This window comes from Artemia sp. Qi Xiang Cuo, unplaced genomic scaffold (assembly GCF_049724085.1).
Source record: "Artemia sp. Qi Xiang Cuo unplaced genomic scaffold, ASM4972408v1 HiC_scaffold_3386, whole genome shotgun sequence".
In the NCBI taxonomy this organism is placed as follows: domain Eukaryota; kingdom Metazoa; phylum Arthropoda; class Branchiopoda; order Anostraca; family Artemiidae; genus Artemia; species Artemia sp. Qi Xiang Cuo.
In genome coordinates, this window is record NW_028300811.1 from 2568832 (window position 1) to 2593847 (window position 25016).

At 35.7% G+C, this 25016-nt stretch overlaps 1 protein-coding gene across 1 annotated transcript in view; it reads left to right on the forward strand.

The window, feature by feature from the left end:
* Positions 1-25016, forward strand: part of LOC148938352 (protein Star-like) — a 51444-nt gene continuing 26428 nt past the window's right edge. The window contains exon 1 of the mRNA XM_089107868.1: positions 1-232. Within this exon, the coding sequence (XP_088963994.1) occupies positions 25-232 (208 nt within the window). The 5' untranslated portion in view covers positions 1-24. The remainder of the gene's footprint in view (positions 233-25016) is intronic.

The following is a 25016-nucleotide window of genomic DNA, read 5'->3' on the forward strand; positions in this document are numbered from 1 at the left end:
GAATGTGGAGCGCTAGATGGTGTAATGTTTTCAACAACACTATACTTGGAAAGGTTTCTCAACTGGACTGGTATACTTATTGAGCCAGATATTAGATATTACTCAGATATGAAACATGCACATCGAAAAGCTTATGGAGTTCATTCATGTCTAAGCCTTGAACAACATCCTACTATTACACCCTTTAAGACTTCTCCTGTTCTACATAAAATCAAAGGAAGTAACAAATCACGTAAGTTGGAATTCAAACAATTTTTTATGTTATAGAATTAGATTTTAAGATTTATTTTTCCTCAAACAAATTATGAGCACGTTTATCTCAAGGTTATTTCAGCCTAAATTTGAGAAAAGCTGAGCAAAATAATAGAAAGTGAGTTTTGATAAAAGATCAGTATTTTGAGAATTTCATTTTTATATTGATTCTGTATTTATTAATTTTCTGCTAAGTTTTGTTAAGGAATAAATTAACCAACCAAAAATATGTCTCGTATTTAAAAAGGTGGGAGTATAATTCTCAAAGGAAAGTGATATTGAAGAAAATTAACCGCCAGTATTAGCTTACTACAAAGCCCTTTTTCTGAGCATCTAATCTTTTTTCTAGAAGGCCATACTAAATTCTAAATTTAGTCCAAGAAGTATGGCCGCGGATTCATATTTTTCTTTCTTGAATTCTTTTGAATTTAACTTATTATGAGAAATGCTGAGATAGCCAATTTATTATAAACTATTAATTAGTCTTGAGTTGAACCTAAAAAATTCAAAAACAGCAACACCTTACGTTGGAACCCTCCATACTAAAAGTCACAGTGTCCGAAAAGCCAAAGAAGGTTTTGGACTTTTGTAGATTTGTTTTAGTCATATTAGGTCCATTGAATCTGAAGTCAGAATATAACAAGACTTAAAATTACCCGTCCAAGATGTATGGCGAAGTAAAATATGCCTAAGAAATGTGTTAAATCTTATTAATGCTCATGATGTGGATTTGAGATCTCAATACCTTCTTTAAGGATGTCTTTCACTACCCCCAGCATTTTTTACAGCACTCTCGTATAAAAAGGATCTAAATTTGGGCGTTGTTATTTCCTAAAACAGTTACCAGTGTTCGTATGCATTAAAAAGTGATTTTCATTTTCTTTTGTGAATACCTTAAAACTTAAATAAAAAAGAAAAATCAATGCAAACTTCAATGTAAATTAGTGTTATATTAGTGATGGTATAATTTTGAGGCAAAAGTCTTTAAACAAGAGTGCACGAATTACCATTAACAGCGCATTGCGCTTTAGTTTTCATTTGCTTGAGTTTTTCTTTAAATCCATTCTCTGTTTTCATTCTTACTCATTTATCTTTGCCCTTTGATGTGACCAACTGTATAAAATAATTTCAGCGGGTCAAAAAGACGAGAAAGAGTGCCATATAGTATCTGTATAAGAAAGGTAATAGGAGTGAGTGTGGTAATCATAGAGGCATTAACCTAGTTTCTGTAGGTAGGAAATTACTTAGTTAGATATTACTTCTTAGACTTAGAAATGCTGTTGACAAGGTATTAAGAGAAAAAAATGCGTATTTGGAAAGGCTATGGGATATGTTGACCAAACTTTCAATTTTAGATTAATAATTGATAAGTGTATGAATTATCAAACAATTTTATTATTCGGTCAAATTACGAGCAAGTGTATTATTCAGGTTATATTAGAGCCTTAGGGAAGGAATTATCCTGGTATGATATACCAGAAAAATATGTCAAATAAAGTTACTTATATGTACTAAAATTAAATTACTGTGTTTAAGGTAGGAAATGATATTATTGACTGGTTTCATAATGAATCAGGAGTTAAGCAGTGTTGAACTCTATTTCAATTTATACAGATCATTTTTATGGACTCAGTATTCAGGAGCACAGGAACAGCAATGGGAGAACATAGAATTAAATTAATAAGTAAAACTTTCCAAGACTTAGATCATGCTGATGGTTTAATCATTCTTGATGAAATCTATAGCTTTTAGAGGTTTTGTAGAATCAGTGTATAAGAACAGGTTTGAAAACTAATGTTAACAAGACTAAATCGCTAAGGCTAAGAAAAAGTGATGCTGAAAAGGTGACGTTGGGTAACAGGTAGATCGATCGTGCTGACAGCTTCAGATATAGGTAGTATTATTAGTAAAGACACGGGTGCAGTGATGACACTGATCAAACATAGCTCTGAGGCAGGTGAGCTCCCTAAAAGAAATGTAGATTTGCTACATTTTTCAAGAAAAATTTGCCTACGATTAGTTTTGGGTAGCTGACTGACTGACTGACCGTATTTCAAACAATAGGTTAAATCCCGCTTTCTATTGTTAAAATGTAAAAAAAATTGGAAAAGACTAGGGCACGTGCTGCGGATGATGAATCATAGATTTCCAAAGATTGCCTTTTTTGACCAGCTGTTTTGAGGAAACGAAAAACAAGTCGTCCTCGGTTGGAGCGGAATGAGGTTGTAGGAAAAGATTTAAGAGAAATGGGAACTTCCTGGGGGGGGGGTTAAAAAAGGAGGCCTGAAATAGATTGGCTGAAGGAGGGCAGTTTATACCTGTGTTGCCCTCAGAAAATTTGGTGCTGTTAGAAGTTTTTAATAGTAGTAGCAGCAGCAGTAAATTGAACTTGGTGTAGAAGCCTTACCGACCTCATAACCCATGTCTTAACAAAAATTAAGATCTGAAAACTACCGACAAAATAAATCGAGAAATCCTTGAAAAATGTGTTCTTTCTTTGTCTTCTACATGGCAGTTGTCCATCATGTCTTAGTGAGATTCTTAGGAACAAAATAACAGGTTTGCAAAAAGTGCAATTTATGCTTCTTATCACGTATATGATATTGTCTGCAACGCATTGGTGGTATTTTTTTTGAGTTTGTGAGTTTTTCTCAAAAAATTTGACCTATTTAAACTTCCGGAGATTTTGAAAGATCTTTAATAGGACACCCTATATGCCTAGGTGAAGAACAGTCTTGTCTCCATGTATTATTTATTCACTTTCGTTTTGTTTCACCCAATGCATACGTAGAAAACATTGTTCTAGAAACTTTATAACAATCTCATTCAATTGAAAATTGAAAACAATAGTACTCTCTTAAAAAGTGAAGTAATTTGAAGGCAGCCAGCTCTCCTCCAACGCCCAATAAATGTCGATAAAGCCAAAAAGAATTTTGAGATAGCCATTTTGTTCAGTATAGTGAAAAGTTCTAGTAATTACGTCTATGAGGATCTCCAGCCCCAGAGCACTAAGGGTAAGGGCTGTAAGTTATGAAATTTGCCCATTGTTTACATATAGCATTTGTCAGAAGTGGTGTCAAGGCATTGCCTATAATAAAGAACCATGACACTTCAATATTAATTATTATTATTTATTTTTAGTTTTCTTCCTAGATGCACTTCGTACGGAAGCAGTGATCTAATGAACTTTGAAGGGGCAGATTTGATTTTATTTGGAAGTTCTAGCGCCCTTTGATTTAAGAACTATCAAAGGGTAACATCCCCCCTCATACCCTCTTCTCCCTGAAAGCATCTGATCAAAATATTAATAAAGTAATTTTGTTGAATATAATCCAAATGTCAATTAACTATGCCTCCGGGGTTGAAAAAATCCTTTATAGTCCCCAGGGCCAGGGCCATAAGTATTTTGTAATCTATCCATTGTTAACATATAACATTCTTAAAGAAGGTGTGGTCGTATTTTCAGCCTTAAATGCGGTGTTTTACAGAGTTTATTGTCCAACAAGAAATGATGAATAAAACAGTCTCTATAGTTTTGTTGAATATAAACGGGACAAGAAATTAAGTACTTCTAATCGATAAGGAATCATACCGGTCTATGAATGATGCGGGTTTTTCTTGATCCACAATTGTATGTCAGAAGTGGACAATTGAAACCGCAAGTTGATGCTTTGAAAAACTTGTATTAACAGTGATTTGTTTCTAATTATTCTTTAGTTGTATCTTTCTAACTTCGGTGGAAAAGCTACTCTAAACATCCACCTTTTCTATTTTTAAAACAGTTTACCTTAGCTCTGATTGATGTGTGAACGCCACTTAAATGCAACAAATGAAGTTGGACAACGGGACAACTAAACAATTATCAAGTTTTTTGAACAAATTGATATCAACAAATAAAGGACAAAATGAAGAGCATGGAATTGATAAATTAAAACTATATGCGTAAATCAAAAGATTGTATAGACACATAAAAACATCTTAAAATAGCATAACAAGTTTACCTATTTAATTTATATAATATACTAAATTATATAGGATTTCCAGCCTATTCATCCCGTAGTTTTCCCAAAAATTCAAATGAATTTACTGAAAAAATGTACATTGTCAGTTTAATATGCATATGCTGATATTTATTCCTTAATTTATTAATTGATTTTTGATTTTATAAAGTTATAAAAGTGAAAATATTTAAAATACTTTTTTTCAGTAAAGTACAAATTATATTATGGCTTTTAGAAAGCATAGGGTTTAGAACCCTACTCACATTAATTTCTGCTGGTTTTGAGTTTGACTTATTTTAATTTATGTTTGTTTTGGGTTTCATTTACTTATTGATACTTATTTGTGGTAGTTGTATGCTGGGTAGATTATTTGATTATAATTTTGTTCATTTTTGGTTTAATGGAGTTCCTTACTTTTTTTGAGAAACTTATTTTTTGCAAAAAGATATTTTTATTAATTTCTGTTTGTTTTATATTGACGTAGTCTTTTTCAGGGAGAAAGACTGAGCCTCTTCCGAATTTAAACAACCATCCCTACCATAAAAACCTTAAATACCCCCTGGGCATAACTTACAACCCTTGCCCCTAATCCTTGGGGTTTGTTTCAACCCAAAAAGGGAGGTTATATGATATTTAGACAATTTTGAACAGAATAGCTATCTCAAAATTTTATTAGACTCATTTCGAAGCAATACGACGTGTGTAGGGGGGAGAGGGTAGCTGCTCTCTGATCAAGTTTCTATCTCAAAATTTTGATTAGATTTGTTTGGGGAAATGGTGGGCACGAGAGGGGGATAAGTTGCCCTCCAATCACTTTCGACTATCAAAAAGGCCACTATGCCTTTGAATTTCCAAACGAATGAGCCATTTTTGAATTTTCTATGACAACTCATTCTATAAAAATCTTATATACCCCCAGGGCATAAATTACAACCCTTGCCTTTAGGGCCTTGAGGGGGAGTATCCTCCTCCAAAACATAATTTCCAGATCTTTCAACTACGTCAAACAAAAGGTCAATTTACAAATTTTGATTGGATGTGTTTGGGGAAATGGTGGATGTGAGAGAGGTGTTAATTGCCGTTCAAGCACTTCCGACTATCAAAAAGGTCACTAGCTCTTTGCATTTCCAATCTAATGAGTCTTTTTTGAACTTTCTACGAAAACGCTTGGGTAATGATAAGATTGATCAGGTGGGCAGCTTCACTTACCTTGGTAGTATTATTAGTAAAGATGGTGGGAGCAGTGAAGATGTTAAATATAGAATAGCCAAGGCTCAGGGTGTTTTTTTACAGTTAAAAAAAGTCTGAAAGAATAGGAAGATAAGTCTGCAAACCAAGATTAGAGTATTAGAAGCTACAGTGATGACAGTGGTCAAATATGGCTCTGAAGCGTGGACCCTCCGAAAAGCGAATGAAGATTTGCTAGATTTTTCCCAGAGAAATTGCTTAAGGATTGTTCTGGGTACCCGGTTGACTGACCGTATTTCAAACAATAGGCTGTACGAAAAATGTGGTTCAATACCGTTCTCTAGGGCTAAAATGAAAGAAAGGTTGAGGTGGTTGGACCATGTTGTGTGGATAAACGATGACATATCGTTAAAGATTGTTCTTTTCGGCCAACCATCTAGCGCTAAGCGGAAAGCAGGTCGTCCCCGTCTGGGGTGGGAGGACGTCATAAAAAAGATTCAAAGGAAATGGAAACTTCATGGGCGGGTGTAAAAATGGAGGCTTTGAATAGATTGGGGTGGAGGAGAAGCTTGCGTAGCTGTGTCTGCCTCAAGTGACTTGGTGCTGCGGTGAGTTGTTAGTAGTAGTAGTAGCTTTCTAAAAAAAATTTATATGCCCACAGGGTATAACTTACAAGCCTTGACCTCCTGACTGTAGGGGGAATGTCCTCCTCAGAAACATAATTTCCGGATCTTTCAACTACGTTGAAAAAAGTCATTCCAATTTTCATTACAAGTAATTAATGGTTGTATAGTTTCCAAAGTTAGATTTAAGCTCCATATTGAACATTAAAAGTTCGTTGTGAACAGGAGTAACTATAATCATAAGGCGGTAGCAAATTTGTATTCAACCTACAGCGACAACTATGTTCTACCTTTATTTGGTTAGTTTCAAATTTTACACAAAAAACATATCCAAGCTCTCCGCTCAACGCATTTTTGGTATTTGATATTTTTACTATTATTTGTCATTATGGTATAAGAAAACAAAAATTGTGGAATTAACGCTCCAGATTTAATGGCGAAAACTGGCCCTGTTACATGAAGAGTTGTCCGAATCTACTATTTAAGTTTCAGCCACTACGTGACCTTATCTGGTGTTTTTTTCCTTGTTGATTATTTTCTTTTCTCTTTCTTTCATATTATATTCTTTACTGTTTGAAAGATACATAGCCAATAACCCGTGTTTACAATTGACGGGCTACTATAAAGAATGATAATACTATCACTAGCCTTATGAATAGGTTCAAGGATATCCAAGGGTATGCAATAGGTTTTGTATTTGAACATGTACAGATCTAATTTGACCTCATTGATTATTTGATTTGTGTTCGCGGTGCCAATTCTAATAGAACACTGCCATCTGGGGTAATTTCCCGATTGATTTCAAATTGATTTAAATTTATTAATGCTATTCTCTACTCCAATGCCTCGGCAAATGTTCACTCTAAACGCACAGTGTCAGTTTGAACCACACTCATATCTTGAGTTCCTTTTGTTTTTTTACATGAAGTATTGCCAAAGTGAGAGAGATTGATGCATCAGGCGCAATGGTAAGTACCAAATTTTAAAATTACAAAATTAAAATTGTTCGGGGCAAGTTTTAACCTTGTGTCATTCTTAACATTTGGACACATCCATTGGGGTATATTAAATGTTTCATGATTTATTTTCCCCATGTTGTGTAAATCGCTAAGTGTCACCTCTCTAAGTATACTGGTAGTATCATTGTCCGTTCTATATTCATATCCCATAGCTAGGTTCCTCAATTTTTGATAGTACTATGGCATAATCAACATGAATTGTATGTAACTTGCAAAGTTTGAAAAATTGTTGGTAGTGCTCACCAATGTTCAATTTATATAGACACTAAATTGTCTAAACAAATAGCGTAGTACACAATGTTCATAGGATAGCCCATCGGTAGCACTTAGTTTTTCATTGTTAGTTTTTTTCCGTCGCTTGCAAATTTACAGATTTGGAAGTCAAATATACGAAATAGTCTTCACTGGAATAATTTCGAAAATGTACGTTATAAGACAGCAGTTGCTATGAATACAATTGTTCATAGTAACCATGTTTTACACACACATCAGCTTATCATAATTTTTTATGCCTGTCCACTTTTCGAACGGCATCTTAAAGCAAAATTAATTTTTAATCGTCGACAATTATCTCATTGTTAATAAACTTACTTATTTTGACCTCAAAGTGCTTTTTTTCTAAAAGACCGAGTTATATTGGTGTCAACTTGTAGGTTTTACCTTTTTTTTAGTGAATACTGTTTAGAAATATTGCACCTGTTGGCCATAGAAATATGTAGAAGGTACTGAATGCTTGAAGACGACGTTTTCTTTTAAAATCCTTTCCCTTGGTTGTGGATGCTAGGCAACGTACAAGAAAACGATGTTACTTTGTCTGCTGCTTAACTACTTCTGGCACGGGAACATCTGGGAACATTGTCTTCAGATAAATTTAAACAAAGCTTTAATAAGAGCTTAATGAATTATTTTTCAACACCTTGTTTTAGTAGTGCCTCTCTAAGCCCTGGCTATGGATTACCTAGAACAGAAAATCAATTTCTGTTTTCATGTAGTTTCTTCAGTGTCATAATGGTAGCTAATGACCTTTTTTTACAGTTCACAGATAGATAAACGGTAATTTAATTGTCGAAAATATTGGTGACTACACTTAAGTCCTCGTATGTGTTCTGATTGAGATCCAATAGAATTTAATCATTTGGTTTATTCGTTGACGGAATGTATGCCGAGAGTAGGAATTTTGGCTCACAGGGATATTTTTGTTTATTTAAAGTTATGAGGGATCTTCAATAACGAACAACCCTGTAGATGATATAGTAAGTAAATTCAAAGCAAGTGACCACATAAATTTGCTCTGATGAAAGAGGTTGTTTAGCACTACTATTAGGGAAATTTTCTCAGAATGCGATCGAACCTTGAATAATTGTAATGTCTCCTGACCAATCTTCAATGGATTAAGCTGAATCATCAATAATAAACAACGAGTTTGGCTCACGAATTTTAAACACATAAAGTTCATCTGTGAATTTAATGTCTGGTGCAATAGTAATTATTTTATCATAGCGCTCTTGCCAAACGCTATAGCAATAATAAGTATTTTCCAGATTGTCAAAAAAAATCTATTGCAATTTTGAATTATTTTCGTTAAAATTGTCGTTTTGCCAAACATTGATGGCCCACAAAGGAAAAATATGAATAGAGTTTAAAATAGATACATACTACTCTTCTCGCTGTCAAAATACAACTAACTGTAAAAACCTCAAGTTGAATAAATAATAATTTAATATGACCAAAAAGAAAAAAATAGATACCTGTTTTCTTTAATGATAATAAATGCACTACAAAAATGTTAAAAAAAATATATCACTTTATTTACTAAAAATAAGCACTTGGGAAAAAGATTAAAAACACAAAAGAAAGGTCCCCCCCCCCAACACGAGGACGCAGCAGCTGCTGTTTGGGCTGATCAAAAGCCTGAGACTCCCGGCCTTTGATGTGGCTCTGCCAGTGGCAACATTTTTACTTAACAATAGATTTCTTTTTTTCCTATGCAAAACAATCATATTGGAGTATATGATTCTGAACGATGTAAATTTTGGATCGGCAATGCTTCGACCATGTTCTTTGGATCAGTTACAAAACGTCTCCTTGGGTGGCTATTTTTCCTCACAAAGCCTCAAGCCAGAGCTGGAGTACTCAGATGAGTATATGCCCATACAACTAAATAAATCATACATTTCATCACCTGTAAAACGTTAAGCAGGGAAAAACTATTAAAATCATCGCTTTTCTGTACTTGAATGAATTGATTTATAGACTTTGGGAAAAAGCTATGGGAATCTAAAACAGATTTTATTCAATTATGTATCACTATTATCCACTTTTTCCATTTTGAACCTAAGCCTAGTAGCTTATCAGTTGATTTGGAAGTTACATTTAAAAAAAAAGAAGCACTATCATTGTGCCATCTACAGGTTCACCTTTCTGCACATCTGCCGACGTTTGACCTATGAATTTCAGTCCCTGCCGTTCAATAAGATTGGATTGCTTAAATGCTTATGGTTGCGGACTGGTACTTCCCCACTAAACTCAATAAATTTCCCCTTTTCTATACAGCACATTTTCTAATCTTTGATAGGCAACCATTCCTCTGGTAACAGACTCATTGGATAATTTGTATTATGCAATTGTGAAATTGACGTATTTGCTGTCTTGATATGTGTAATCATGGATTAAGCCCATAAGATCTTTTCCACAAAATGAATCGAAAACCTCTACCAATAGCATGGTATTACTAACATCTGTTTTTGCATATGCAAAAGAGACAGCAATGGCTTCATGCTCTTTAAAAAGATTCAAATTTGTTGGATCGTAGACGTCTGTGAGTTTGACCTCGACATCTAACACCCCTTGTCTCTCTGTATGAGTGAATTCTGGAAATTCTTGAATCCCAAGATGGCATTCTCACCTAAAACCGTCTCAACAGACTGATTTCCATGACACTTTCAGTGTCTAAAGTGATGTTAAAATTTAACTCTGTATGGAAACATGATAGACACGTTAGACAATAATGATGTGAAGTATAGCCTTTCTCTTGACTTAAAATCCAACAAATGTCCATAATTGGAAAAAAATCCGATTTAAGTGGGTTCACTAGCAGGCTCGTAAGGAAGCCATACCCAGGGCTTCACAGGCTACACGGACAGAGCCCTCACTGAATGTATCACACCCTTTTTATCTTTGCGTTCCAGTTTTCAAACTCTTTATCTTATTACACAAGAGTATCACTAATCTCTAAATGCTCACTAGCCTGCTCAAAAATTACTATTCTTTAAAATTCTACCGAATATTACCCATTGTAACAGTAAAAATCTACGTCAAGAAATTATGCCCCCTCCATAGGCCCATTAACTACCAAATCTTCCAAATTTGTCATACTGACAATATTTTGCATGGGTTTATGGGCTGTGATAAGGAACACGTGCTTCCTGCACTGTAACCCCGTAACAAAACGATTTTGTTTTACATCCTGACAAATTTTAAATCTGCATTATATTTTAAACGTTTATGCTCTCCCCATCCTTAAAACTAAAAACCCTCCCGACTCGTAAAACAAAATTCTTTTTAAATTTAACCATATTGACATCTAAAACTTCTAAAAATAACAAAATTGAGCCCTTCCCTTTTTCATTATAGCTATCCGCCACTTGAAATACTACCCAATCAACCCGAAATTAAATCTTCAAAATTATGTAGATCTGGGTAAAGTCTTTGCATTTCTGTTTGCATATAATATTAATACACCTCACCTGACCTTTTGTTTAAATAAAAAAAATCCGCACGATGAATGCTATAATGCTATCCTTACTTCCCGCCTTTTGAATCTTTTTGCCAAGAAGGGCACTAGTCTTATTCACATAGTAATGTACTATGTCCAAAGGATCCATAAATACTACCCCACATAAGCGTGTTAAATGGATCCCCAACTCGGTTCTGAAAACTTATTCATTGCGCAAGGGAGAAACTGATATAAGAAATTCAGGTAATGTTGGGGGGTGGTAGTGATAATGTTGCTAGGTAAACCTAAAATAATAATAGCTTATTTTCATTTGAAAAAGTTATGATTTTAACATGAAAAAATAATATATATTATTTGAATTTTTCTTGTAGATTAGGGCCCTCATTTCCCCTCCCCCTCTCAGCAGCATCGAAAAACACCCCCAACAACCTAGTTATTTTTACTTTGTAATCGATTAGTTCTAGCTTGAATAGGAATACACTATTTTAACAGTGTGAAAAAACCTTTTTTTGTAGGGCCATGGCCCTCAAAACCCCCTCTTCCCAGTGACATAAGAAACTTCATCCCCCCAAAATGTTTTGAAATGGTTTTGTTTTAGTTTGAAGAGGAATGTATTGTTTTAACAGTGATGAAAAAAATAATAACTGTTTTTGATTGTCAAGGCCCTCAACCTCCCTCCTCCTCCCAGAAGCATCAAACAAGGTCCCCATTCACTCAGATATTTTCTCCCTTGAAATAGTACAGTTTTAGATTGAACAGGAATGTATTATTTTAACACTAATGAAAAACATATAGCATTTTCATGGCCAGGACCCTTAAACAAAAGCCCCGGCACACTATTATCTGGGTAAATTTATTTTTACTTTTTTTTCACGAAGAAAGGAATTCGTTAATGCATTCTCATTTTATCGTCGAAGTTAAAGCAGACACATAGACATAACTGCGATTTTACTTACGAAAGAGCTGGTATTATTGTTGTCCATATGCATCGGGGTCAGTGCCTCAGCAGCCCAAACCTTTAATAAATGATAAACACAATCTGGTTTGTCTACTCCTCACTGCATCTGCCAGTATTTCAACGGGTGCCTGAAAAAAGGACAAAAAGTTGTTTTCTTTTATGAAACACTTATTGTATTAATCTAAAAAAGAATATATTATTTTTATTATGTTCAATCAAACGATAAATTTTTTTGTAGGGCCAGGGTCTCCTCAAATCCCCATGACCCTTTGAGTTGATCCCTTGGTGAACCTAATAATAAGAATAAAATCTTATTTTACTTTTGACACAGTTATGATTTTAACCTGGAAAAATTTATTATTTCCATCGTGTTTAATAGCCTGTTTTTGAGGCCGGGCCCCCTTAAACCCCTCCAGTAGCTGCAAATTTAGTTAAAAGGAGGGTACTAGTAATGCTCTCTATTTACGCATGGTCGCTTGGTATGGGTTTTGCAGAAGGCCCCACATCAAGACCCTGTAGGGGGAGTGCAAGAGGTCATGAGCTCCCTACATCTTCATTTTTCACAATTGCATCATTGCTAACCCACTGCTTGTTTGGGGGAAGAACCCCTTCTTGGTGGGATTATTCCTTAAATAAAGATTAAAATTTTTTAGTTTGCCGAATATTTCATCCTTAAAAATCCTTATTTCAACAGCTATTGTGTTCCCCCTAAATTTGGCTTTAATATATCATCCTATTTAATGGGCCCAAACGTAGCCAAATATACGGTACTGATACGAGTCTAAGGCAAAAAATTGATGTGTAACCCCTTTTTTTACATTAATTAAGGGGAAAGGTTCTTACACTGTACTAACAATCATTTTTATAATCGAAAAGAAGATTGTTTAACTATCTGTATTTACCATTTAAAAAACATTTTCCACCCTATTCATTAAACGCTTATATAACAGACATTTTTCTTTAAGTATTCAAGTTAATTATTTTAATGAAGTATGTTCAGATCATGAAATCCCACAGGAGAAGAATTCTCAAACTCAAAATTATATGAGAACCTCGAAGGATTCATTCAAGGTGAAATTTAATGAAGACCTCGGAGGATTGATTTAGTTCACTACAAATTTTATTACTTTTATATAATGCTTTAGTCCACTAATACATTTCTTTTGTATGTGTGTTGTGGTAAAGCAACTTTTTATTCAAATTTTAGACTAGCACTTATTGTTCAAAACAAAGCAATACGACTTATTGGTGGATACCTGGAAAAAGTGAAAGACACTGAGGCATGTTATAAAAAACTTAAAGTGAATAGTGTTGGGCAGCTTCGTGACTACCAAGCAGATATATTCTCGTATCAGTGTTGGAATGGTATCAGTCCTGAGGTATTTCATGGTTTTTACAGAAAAAATAAATCACTTCATAGTTATTCATAGTACCCGCAATGCTGACAATCTAGTCACTGAATACAGTAGTTGAACTAGAGCACGCTTTTCTGTCAGATATATAGGTCATAAGGTTCGGAACTCTCTTCCAGTGATCATTCTGGCGGAGGAGCACCTTGGTTTGTTTAAAAGAAAAATGAAAAATTTTCTTTTGGGTCTTGGTTTATAGATGATCTTTTTTTTTATGATTTGAGATTGGTCATAATTTGGTTGTTTATTTATTATTATTTATTTTCATTTTTTTGTTTGTTTTGTTCGTTTGTTAAGAGTTCTGTTTGTTAAGTGTTTGTTATATATGTGGTTGTGCAGTATCAAGTGCTCTTATGTCTTTCTTTCGGCAGCCACTTGGGTTAATGCAATGTGTTATATCATTTTTTAATAAACAGAATTGAATAATTGAATTGAAAATTGCTTTATAAAACTATATCAATCATATTCAAGAATTCCTCAAGCTTAACAAGATAATAATATTTTGAATAAAGATAGGAATCCGGCAGGAAAAAAATGTGGGGGAAATTTGACATTAGAAACCTACGGAGGATGGAAGGAAAAAGTTGAAGGAAAAGTCGGTTAAAGTTGACCTGTTACTTCAGTTAGAAACAAGACAGAATTTGGGAATAACTTGGAAATTTATAAGCGAAAAACATCAGATTACGCACTTGAGACGTAAAAAACGGTATTTATATTACCAGCTACTTATAAAATAATTAATTATTACACCATATTAAATTCGACATAAAATGACTGTGTGGAAATTTTTAGATATCCCATGAAAATTAACTTAACCGATTAACGACCAATTTTCTCATTTGAGAACAGCCAAGTCTGGATTTTTTTTCCTGGTGGTATAGTCAGTAGAAGAGTGAATTTCTGCTCACCATAGTTTTTCAGATGGCAAAAGTGTTAACACAATTTTTTTCATCTCCAATATTATAATGTAAGTTTGTTTTGTATTTTGTCAACAAAGGCCATTTTTTCAGTACTAGAAAGGCTGGTAACGGATGTGTTATAGTCATAAAAAACGATGGTAAAGGACTTTTGTTTCTTAGGTATCTCTGATCCCATTTTTCATTTTTATGGAACGCAACGATAGAAAAGAAATAGTTTAGAGAGTACTAGATAACGCTACTTCTTTTTGCTCCCAAATGGGAACATTGGCCAGAATCTGTCTACCTGCACTGCTGTTCGGCTTTGGAGTGTTCATATTTTGTAATTTAAAAGTTCCTGATGCTAATTATAGGAGTCAAAGTGCAGTCCAGCAACTTATTTAGCGATTTTTAGGGACTCGCCCTTGGTAGGATATTGAACACACGTTTCTTTCTAGATGAAGAATACAACCTGTCTCTCTGTTAAAGAAGCCCTAGATGTCATAGAAGAACTTTCTGATGCGGAGAGAGACGGTGAAAGTATTGAAGTTGCTGTGATTCCGCCCAAACCAGACCCGGTTAGCGACGAGGAACAAGGGGATGAGGACGATCTTCAAAACCCGGAGGGTTTTACGCTCGATGTTGCTGGTACTTTGAAATTCCAAGTAGGAGGTTCAAACACTATGGAAGATGGAGTTAGTCTTTCTAGTTCAGAGGAAGACGTTTCTGTTAGCCTGACGACAAGGAAAATGGGAAGAAAGCCGGTAAATAGAATGACTGCAAAAGCCTATATCTCTACTCCTAAATGGAAGAAAAATCAAAAGGCAGGACTGTTTGATCATGATCATATCCCAAAAATAAACAATGAGCAGGTCGAACTCTGAATTTGAAATTGTTTGTGAGTTTTATGACGGAAATATTCAAGCACATATAACTCATGAAGACTAAATAAAGACTAAATAAAGCTAGAAAAGCAAGAAAGAGGCTACTATGGCTGCAAATCGACAGGAACAATCTTGGAAGTGAAATGAAACGACATCAAGGCAGTTTGTGTTGCCACTAATCATGATTCTATTTAATCCCTATACCCAGCTATGATGTTTTCAGCTGCAGAGAAAAAGGATATAGCTGTTGGCCAACCGAGGCTCATCAGAAATTATAACCAAGGCATTGGTGGTTTGGATCTTCCTGATAATACACTGTCAGCTTACCAGCCAATTCTACGTGAAAAAAAATGGTGCTGGGGTAGTGTACAAAACCTTCTGTGTACACTACTTATTTTTTCCTGGAAGTCTTATCGTCGTCTTCACGAGGATGATGAAGACGGAAGAATCCGCCAGTTTTTAAACAATGGAACATTAAACGTACCGATTTCCAACCCGGGCAGCTCTGGCACTTTGAAGATTCACCCCCAAAAATCTGCTAGCCCCTCTCTCGTCACAGCACGCAAGCAGGGATGTTGTGTCGCAAAAATATGCGATTAGAGTGTAGAGAGTGTGGAGTTTGTTTTCATCTTCATGAATGTTCTGAACAATTTCATGCTTTGTTCTGTTTTCATTTACTTTTCTTAAAAATAAATGAAATAGAATTTATAATTTTTTATCCCATTCCCGCCCAATAATCCCAAATTTGACCATGTTGCTGCTGCTGCTAGGATTGGTGTTAAATTTTATTTTCTTTACTAAAACCAGAGTTAGACTCCCATTGGTCGATCCTGTAAAGCTCTTGGAGAAATTTTTCTGTATCTTGCCTTGGGCGTTAATGGGTTCATTTTTGTTATGCATGCATAACTGACAGTCATTACCTATTGAATGAGCTGCCAGAAAACTTGACTACCCTGATTTTTTGTAAACCCCTCTGTGTTTCACCTTTATATCTCTAAATCTATTCAATACAAACTCATATATATCTAAGGTATCCTTAAATGTCAAATTCCTAAGTAATGCATCTTGGGTTTTAATAGCTGAAGACTTCGTGTTATGCACGCATAACTGACAGTCATCTTGATTGTCTAGGTGTATAAATATTCAGTTTGTCCGTATTTCAGAAGTCACTAATACCTCCCTAACTGATTGGTTTATTTGCACCATTTTTGAAATTGATCCTCCACTCTTCCAAAGACCTTCCAGAGATGTATTAAAATGTTTATAAACAATGATTTTTAGAAATTACGACAAAAAACCTAGTCAAACTCAAAACAAGCAGAAAAAGAAATGAGTATGGCAGACACTCCTCATGCTTTATGAATACTTGAACATGATTTGCACTTCACTGAAAGCAACTGTAATTTAGAGAAAATTTTTTCTATTTATTTATAAAGTTGAAAAAAATCATTATCAAAACCACTAAAAAACAATAAAAAATAAATGTAGACATACTGTTTAATTGATGTATACAGATATGTATTCCTCTAAGTCTTAATAACTTTGGATTTATTAAGTTTATCAAGTAAAAATATTTTAAATATATTTTGTTTTCAGTAAATCGCAAATTATGTTTTGGTTTGCTGAAGGTTTTTAACCCTATTCATTTTAGTTTCAGCTTGTTTTGAATTTCAATCGGCTACCTATTGAATTGATTCGATTCAGGCCTTGTTTATTTATTGATGGTGATTTGATGTTGTTTTACACATGGAAAATGATTTTATTTCTGCTCATTTTGGGATTAATTTAGCTCTTTACTTTTCTTGAAAACTTATTTTGTGAAATATATTTTCAAGTTAATTTTTGTTCGTTTTCATTCACATGGTTTTTTCATTGGATCAAAAAATATTTATCTTTCTGCTATTTTCCTATAAGAATAAATAATTTGGCTTACTATTTTTTTGTTGGACAACATTTTTCTACAATTTTTAATAACATTTATATTTTTGAAAATATGCAAAGACATAGTAAAGTTTAATTTATATATACACCTCCTCAAGTTCTCCTGAAAAATAATACTAGATGCCATTTTCAAAATATTGTAACTATCCAATTTTGATATCTTATATGCACTTACACTCTTTTAATTTAAAGGAGTGGGAAGAGTAGAAGCAGTAATATTAGTAGCCCTAAAAGTCTCAACTTAATACCTTCAGTTGTTCTTAAAATATTATTGAGACGTCCTATTGGACACCAATATACACATAGTTCAATTTGATTTAGCTTTAAAGCAGGATTAACTTTCTGTGAAATATTCCATTTTATACCCAATTCTATGAAATAAGGGTATGAAATATCCTTTATTCCATATAAGCTAGGAGATGCAATAGTAAGAGGAAGAGGAATATAATTAGTGATAGTAGTATTATTATTAGTAGTTTGCAGCAATGATATTCACAATATACCTCTTTAAAGTTTCAACCAAATACTCTAAGCCCTTTTAGGTATATTGCTAAAAGAGCCATTCGACAGCCTGCATACTTGCAGCGTATTTCAATTTAATATAGCTAACTATCAGTTTTTTCTGAAAATATCACCTTAATCCCATTAGCCTTAATGGTGATATTAGTAGAAATAATAGAAGGAATAGGGGCAGTATACAAATAGTACCTTTTACAACAACATAGCGTGTTTCAGTTGAATATCCTCTTCAACATTCCCTGAAAGTTTTCTTTTAATACCTATTGTAGTTGAGGGCTTCCAGATTGAGGGCTGCCACGCACGAGCACCCGCATCTAACCTGTGACAGCCTTCCCCATGGGCTCTCTCAAAGACGCAGGTGTTACTGTTTAAATATTGAAATTCAAAAGACCTTGTCTATGACATCTAAAGTTTACTTATGTAAATTTAAATGAAGATGATATAGGACTCAAAATATACTTTTACTCCCTCTTCAAGGATATTCTTCAATCTGCAAGTCAAGTGGAGAACCCCCAGATGAAAAAATATTGATCTTAGTTCCACCTGAAGAAGTTTTTTCTTCAATTTTTTTAAAGATTGTTTTCTTCAAGATGTTTCTTCAAGAAAATTTCCCAAGACACTTGTCAAGTTGGGAACCCCGCACGTAAGAAAATGGATCTTATTAACCCCGCAAGACGTTACTCTAATGTTTATTTATATAGATAACGTAGTTTTGTAGGTCAACGACACTTAGTGTTTGTTACGGCCTTCAGAAGGGTTTATTTTGCTTCTAAATTCGTAAGGCAAGATATTTTATTTTTAGTGTTTCCAGAAACAAAGGTTTTCACTGTCACTTGGGTTACGCAAACCATATTTTGCTCCAGGAACGATCTGCAACCCGACAACAAAGGTTTTCCCCCGTATGTGGTCTAGACAGTAGTTTGTTCGGATTTTCTCATTTGTAAGGCTTCCTGCGGGCCAGATATTTTTAGTATTTCCAGAAACCAAGCTTTTTACCATTACGCAAGACATTTTTTGGTCCAAGGATCGCTTGTAACCAAAAACATAGGTTTTTCTATTACAAGGCTTTCGTTTATTCTCTTACTGGGTAGTGAACCGGGTAGTTCCTTTGTTCCTCTAGAAAAAAAATATGTACACAAGCGTAGAGAGTAATCAGTCTAGCATTCAAAATGACTCGTAGCACCAGAAACTTCAAAAAGGATACTATCCTAACATAACTATAGGTAAGATTCTTAGTATATTAAGGGATGAGGCAACCTTCCTCCAAAAAAAGGGTGAGTATTCTTAAATTGAAGCTGATAGGATTTTATGTACGAAATTACATCTAAAACCTTTCCCCCTGTCATTGCATAGTTCTATTGGAGATATAATAATCACGTTTTATTTCAACAAAAACATATTTCTGTAAATTTTTCCCAATTTTAAAGCACTTTCAAGAACTGCTAATCAAAGCTTATTTTGACATATTGGTAAGCAAGAATTAAGGGAGAACCATGAAATTTGGGTACATTTGAAACGGATATAGGATTGATCGTGCATAGCATTAATAGTTGAGTGTTTTGTACATATTCCGTGTGAAGTGATGAATTTCTGCCAAAACACAATTGAGTTTGGATGTGGAAATATTATAATCTAATGGGTTTGCTTTTCTAACCCTATTTTCGAGCATGCGGTTCGAGATTGCTGAATCACAACCCCGTAATTCTTAATCACTTACCCTAATTCTAAAGGCTACCAAATAAAAGTGGCTCCTGGCCTGAACAGACCAGGGACAGACAAACGCCTATCTAGCCCTCTATACTCATTATTTACTCAGTACAGTTAACGGACATACCACTAATTTATTGTTAAAGTATTGAATTATAATATTGACAGTAAATAATGAAAATAATATTAAATTAAACTGATATGTAATGATACAGCTTATTGCCCTGATCCAGTCCCGGTCACCAAAGAATTGCCTTCACTGATATTTAATTCAAAACTAACTCAATCCTTCGAGGTCTTCATTCAATTTCACCTTGAATGAATCCTTCAAGGTTCTCATATATTTTCAAAGCTGACAATTCTTTGCCTGTGGGGTTTCATGACCCGAACATACTTCATTACATTACCCCCCCCCCCTTATCGAAGGCTCGCCCACGAGCCTCCAAAGTCAGAACCACGGTCCAGAGAAATTTTTTGAGAAAAGGCAAAAAATGTTGATCTCCCAGCCATAGATAGCCGTCGAAAAAATTTAGTCCAACAACTGACTAACTAGCCACTCATCCAACCCATAAAATATAAGGCAAGGGAACTCTAATTCTCAGAATCGCAAAACAAAGAGAACCCAAAGTGACCAACCTTATCCGCTTCCAAGGATCAAAACCAGAGCCAAACAAAAAAAAAATTGAAAATTTACATCAATTAATATTTAAAATTGCTAAAATTTTGTTCTTTCGGTTGATGCCATGGACTTGTCAAGAGACAATGCATACGTCTCGACTAGGTGGGGCCAGGTCTTTTTAACACAACTTGCTCATTCTTAAATAGCTCTAAACCAAGAAACCAACCACGGAGAACTGCGAGGAACCAACAAAAAGGGATAAGATAAAGGGGGAAATACTTTACTTATTGTGCCAAAAAGGAAAAATAATATCCCAAAGAAGGAGAACTTTCGACCACCAAAATGATAGAAAAAAAATTACTATCAAGGTCTATCAAGGTGGCAGCCAAAATCTAACGATGGACAGATCAGAGCGAAAAAAAACATCAAAAAACTCTACATGGTACGAACATAACGAAATACATATAAATACACAAACAATAAAACAACAACACTAAACGATTAACACTATTGGCTTAGTGACTGGACTTCTGTACTGGCATGGGGGGGCTGATGGCTGACGCCTTATTATCTTGCCTGGAGGAATATTAACCAAAGGATCATGGAGCCCACCCCAGGGTCTTTCAGTATCTAGGCAAGTCCTAGCTCTAATTAGATCCCAGTCCTAGGGTCGGTTGGGCCTGCACCCCTCCACCCGAAAATTTTACCGCAACGAAAAACGATGATACTGCCTCGGATGACCTAGCCCCCCCCCGCCCTTTACCTTCCACGACCACAGCATGTCCCTGGACCGATTTCAGACCATCGAATGAACCTTATTGACGAGGCTGGAATACGACTCGCCACCTGGAACGCACTCACACTCAACTTTCCTGGAGCTAAATCAATGCTTGCCTATGATCTAAAACGCTTCAATGTAGCTGTGGCTGGCCTTGCAGAAACCTACCTTGTCGGAAAAGAGCCCAAGGATATTGGTGAAGAATATTACCTGATATGGTCTGGTGACCCAAAAAGCAAGACCAATGGTGTAGTCCTGGCGCTGAACGCTAGAGCCAAGAGATGCCTTCTCTCCTAAAAACAAATTTCAGATAGAATACTGATGGTTCAGCTCCAGCACAAGCATGGAAAGTGGACAATTATTGTATGCTATGCTCCCATCAATCCTAGTCCTGCGGAAGTGAAGGATCAGTTCTATGCGGAGCTCTCAGCGACCCTGTCTAGAGTCCCACCCCACGACATCGTCACTCCTCTGAGAGACCTTAACGCGACGGTAAATGACAGGGAGGGCGTGTGGAGAAGTGTTCTCGGCCCTATGACTCCAGATTCACTGAATTACAACGAACAAAGACTCCTCCAGTTCTGCAATATGCATAATCTGGTTATTTCAAACACGCTCCTTCAGAGACGAGATATACACAAATACACTTGGTATAGTAACGACGGCCAGACAAAGAAGATGATCGATTAGGTTATGATCTCGGGTCACTAGCGCTCGTCGATAAAAAATTGCCGGACTTATAGGTCGGCCAAGCTTTTGCTGCGCTGGTCAAAGGTTGAAAGGAGAGCTGTTAAAATGAACCAACGAAAAGGTGATAATCGTTTTGACTGGTGCTGATTTGAGGTGTGGACGGGTTGATTTGTCGAACAGAGTTGATGGTAGCTGCAGATTTAACGGGATAGAAGTAGGCGGTGTTGGTTGGTTCAAATGGCTGACAGTATGTGTACGAGCGATGCCGGTAGTTGCATATATTCCTTGGCAAATGATGATGGTGACGTCCACCTGGCTGTTAACATGCCCGGTTCAAGTCCTATGGTTGTTTCAGTGGGACTTGGGGTTCAAGGTGACTCAGTGATGATTGTAATGATTGTCTCAGTGATGATGTTAACCAGCCCGTAAGGGCAGATGGGCTTGCAGATGAAGTGACCATCTCATTTGATAAAATAAATCTTTTCAGCATAGCGTCGCAGAAAGTTTACTCTGATTCTTGCCTTTCTGAAGTCCTCGAAATCAGTCGGATCCTGAGTATTTAGAGCTTGTTCGTATAGCAAATTTCTTTTATATCTCTGACTTATGATTTGATCAGTCATCCATGGTTTTCGTGGTTCATCCTTCTTGTGTCTGACAGCTCGTACGTGACACGTTTTATCATAAATTGGTTTTAAAATAGACATGAATGTCTTGTAAGAAAAAAAGAATCAGTTATTTCCAACACAGTGTCCCAGCTGAGATAGCTCAGTTCCGCGGCAAATTTATTCAGGTTTTTATTTTTAAGCGCACGTATCATTATTTTGTTTGACCTAGTATAAGCTTTTTTAAGACAAGTTAACTGAGTAACAACTGGGAGATTGTCTGAACTGGAATGCACAACCATGTCTGCGCAACTATTGTTCAACTAAGAAGAACCAACGAAAACATTATCAATCAGAGTTGCCGAGTGACTTGATATACGGGTTGGATAACAAGCTAAGGGGTAAAGGGGTTTGAGATCATATAATTGGAGGTAATGATGCTCGTCTGCAGTTAGTTCCCATGTGAATGGGCGCATGAAGAACGACCTCCACGACCCTCTGGATACCTAACTAGCCAACAGAGAACCAAATGCATCTAGGGACGGTTGGGTTGGCAGCCCTCCTCCTGAAATTTCTATTGCCACGAATGGAACCAGAAATTCAGCCTGGGATATATCATCTCAAACCCCGTCGCGACCTCAGACCGCCCACGGACGATTCCCTGTAAATATGGTTGACCAAGGTGGCATCAATGTGGCCACCTGGAATGTTCTGACACTGAACCAACCCGGTTCAAATCTTTTATTAGCCAGAGAATTAAAGAAATGTAAAATTAGAATTTCTGGAATCAATGAAACACATCTATCTGATGATGGTGAGGAGTACATTGGTGAAGGCCAGACACTGCTTTGGTCTGGTGGTCACCAGAAACGAGGAGGCGCAATGCCCTATTGTCATTCACACCAGTTACACCCAGGCTCCTGAGAGCAAGGTTTGATGGTAAACATGGAAAAAACACCATAATCACCTGTTATGCCCCCACAAATGAAGCCCAGGAAGAATTTAAGTATGACATCTAGACCCATTTAAGTTCTGAGCTCTCGTCAGTACCTCCCCATGACTACCTCGTTCTCCCAGGAGATATGAATGCTAGCATTTCAAAAGAGTCTGGCCTGTGGGATTTTGCTGTTGGACCCATAACAGTTGATAGCCTAAACGACAACGGAGAGAGAATATTAAACTACTGTCTCGCCCAAAATCTTACCATTGCAAAAACATTGTTTCAGAGAGCAAATATAGCCAAGTACAACTTGTATAACAATGATGGATCAACGAATAAGATGCTCGAGTAGATTATCGTATGCCGGTGATGGCTGTCTTCTCTGCAGAATTGTGGACCTACCAAGGCGCCTCCTCCCGAAAGCTAGCGAGTGTAAATTTAAAATTTTTAAAAGTCGAAAAGCATGTAACCTGGAAAGATAAGAGTTGCCAATAAAAGAATGTATAAAGGAGTAAAAAGCTGGCAAGGCTAGAAAAGGTGAATAAATGTCATTATTTCTGTGGGACAAGTCTATTAAACTAAGGGGACGGGGTACATATAAGTTGGACCTTTAGTATTCTAGCATAAAGTCCATTCAGAACCTGAAAGAGGCGAAACTAAAGATAGAAAAACTATTGAAATGCCTGAAAAACATTTAATGTCTTCGACACGTTAAAATTGCGAAAAAAATGCCTGTACCAGGCATATAATATAAAAAACATTATTATAAGGTTGATAGAAACTAGCAAAAAAACTAAAGAGTAAAACAATCTAAGAAAGGTAAAAAAAATAGCATTTATTAGATTTTAAAAAACAATTACTTACGTCCTCAAACTCTGGTGGCGCTTGGACGTGGGTGCTGGAGGCCCCTGGTAACAAATGTCGGAGAGTGGAAGGGCTGGCAACGTCATAGACCTGCATGGGTGGTGCAGGTATTGAAGGGCTTGGCAATGCATGATGGAGGGTGGAGGGGCGGGTGACGTCATAGTATTGCTTAGGTAGGGCAGATTGACTAGTGACGTCCTGACCTTGCACAGATTGCGCTGCGGCTAGTGCAAGCAGCGCTGGAGTCTTTCTGGAAAGAGCTGAAGTTCTTGGCTAATGACCAAACTGAAAAACTGATGCCTTTACAGGGGTTTTATCAAAGGTTCTCTCCCTCTTGTTGGGAGGGGGAGGGCTGGAAACTCCTAAAAAAAAATAATTTAGTATAAGGCCCAAAAATTAGCCATCTTAATACAGGGTCCCCTAAATGAAAACCATGTACTGATAGAGAAGGTAAGAGATGCATTAGTTCTTTCCTGTAATCAAATGTTTTTCCAGATAAAATGAGTATAATTTTAGTACCCCCTAAATTTAAATCATTGCATATTTGCTTTCTATATCAAAGTTAAAAACCTTAGTTTTCACGCCTCCATAACAATAAACTTTTTCAAAGAAAAGTAAAGAATTAAATAATTTATTCTCCCTATAATAAACATTAGTAAAGCTAGAAATGTTTTAAATTCACTAGAAAAAAGAATGAATCCGAATAGGCAGGGAAATAAAAATTTCGTTTCCCCCCAAGATAAGCCCTTTCAAAATGATAAATGTATAAAAACTATGTGAATTTCTTATAAAAAAATTGCGCGCTCAAAATTATTAGTCTGTAGCATTGGGATAGAAATAAATGTTCTTGTTTTTACCATTTAGAAAAAAACATTTTAAAACATGCCTAGAGATGCAGAACATACAAAACAAAAAAGAGCTATGGTGTATTTAAAGCTTTAAAAAACTGAACTTTTTTCTCTATGCCTAGGAAGGAAATAAATGTTTTTTTATTATGCACCCGTATGCCCTTATTAGACCCCCTCCTTATACGCAATTTTTAGCCCTAATATATCACTAATCATACAAAAAAATTTTTTTCTTCCATAAAATTTATTATGCGACAATTTTACAAAGAATAGTTTCCTCGGACCTTTTTTCAAAAAAACCTGTGAATCCATCTTCCATCTCGTAAGGTATAATTGGTGGAAAACGCAATCCCTTTTGTACGAGATTAATTGTTTACAAAGCACCCTTTCGAGACAGTTGTGCACTAGAAATAGCAGCCTTATTCATACATTTTTTTTTGTTTTGACAACAAAAGGGGAGGCTTCAAATTTAATAGTTTCTCACTTTCAGTGCATGAGGGGAAAAAGTCACCTTTTTTGAGTAAAAAGGATAATTCTTTTTA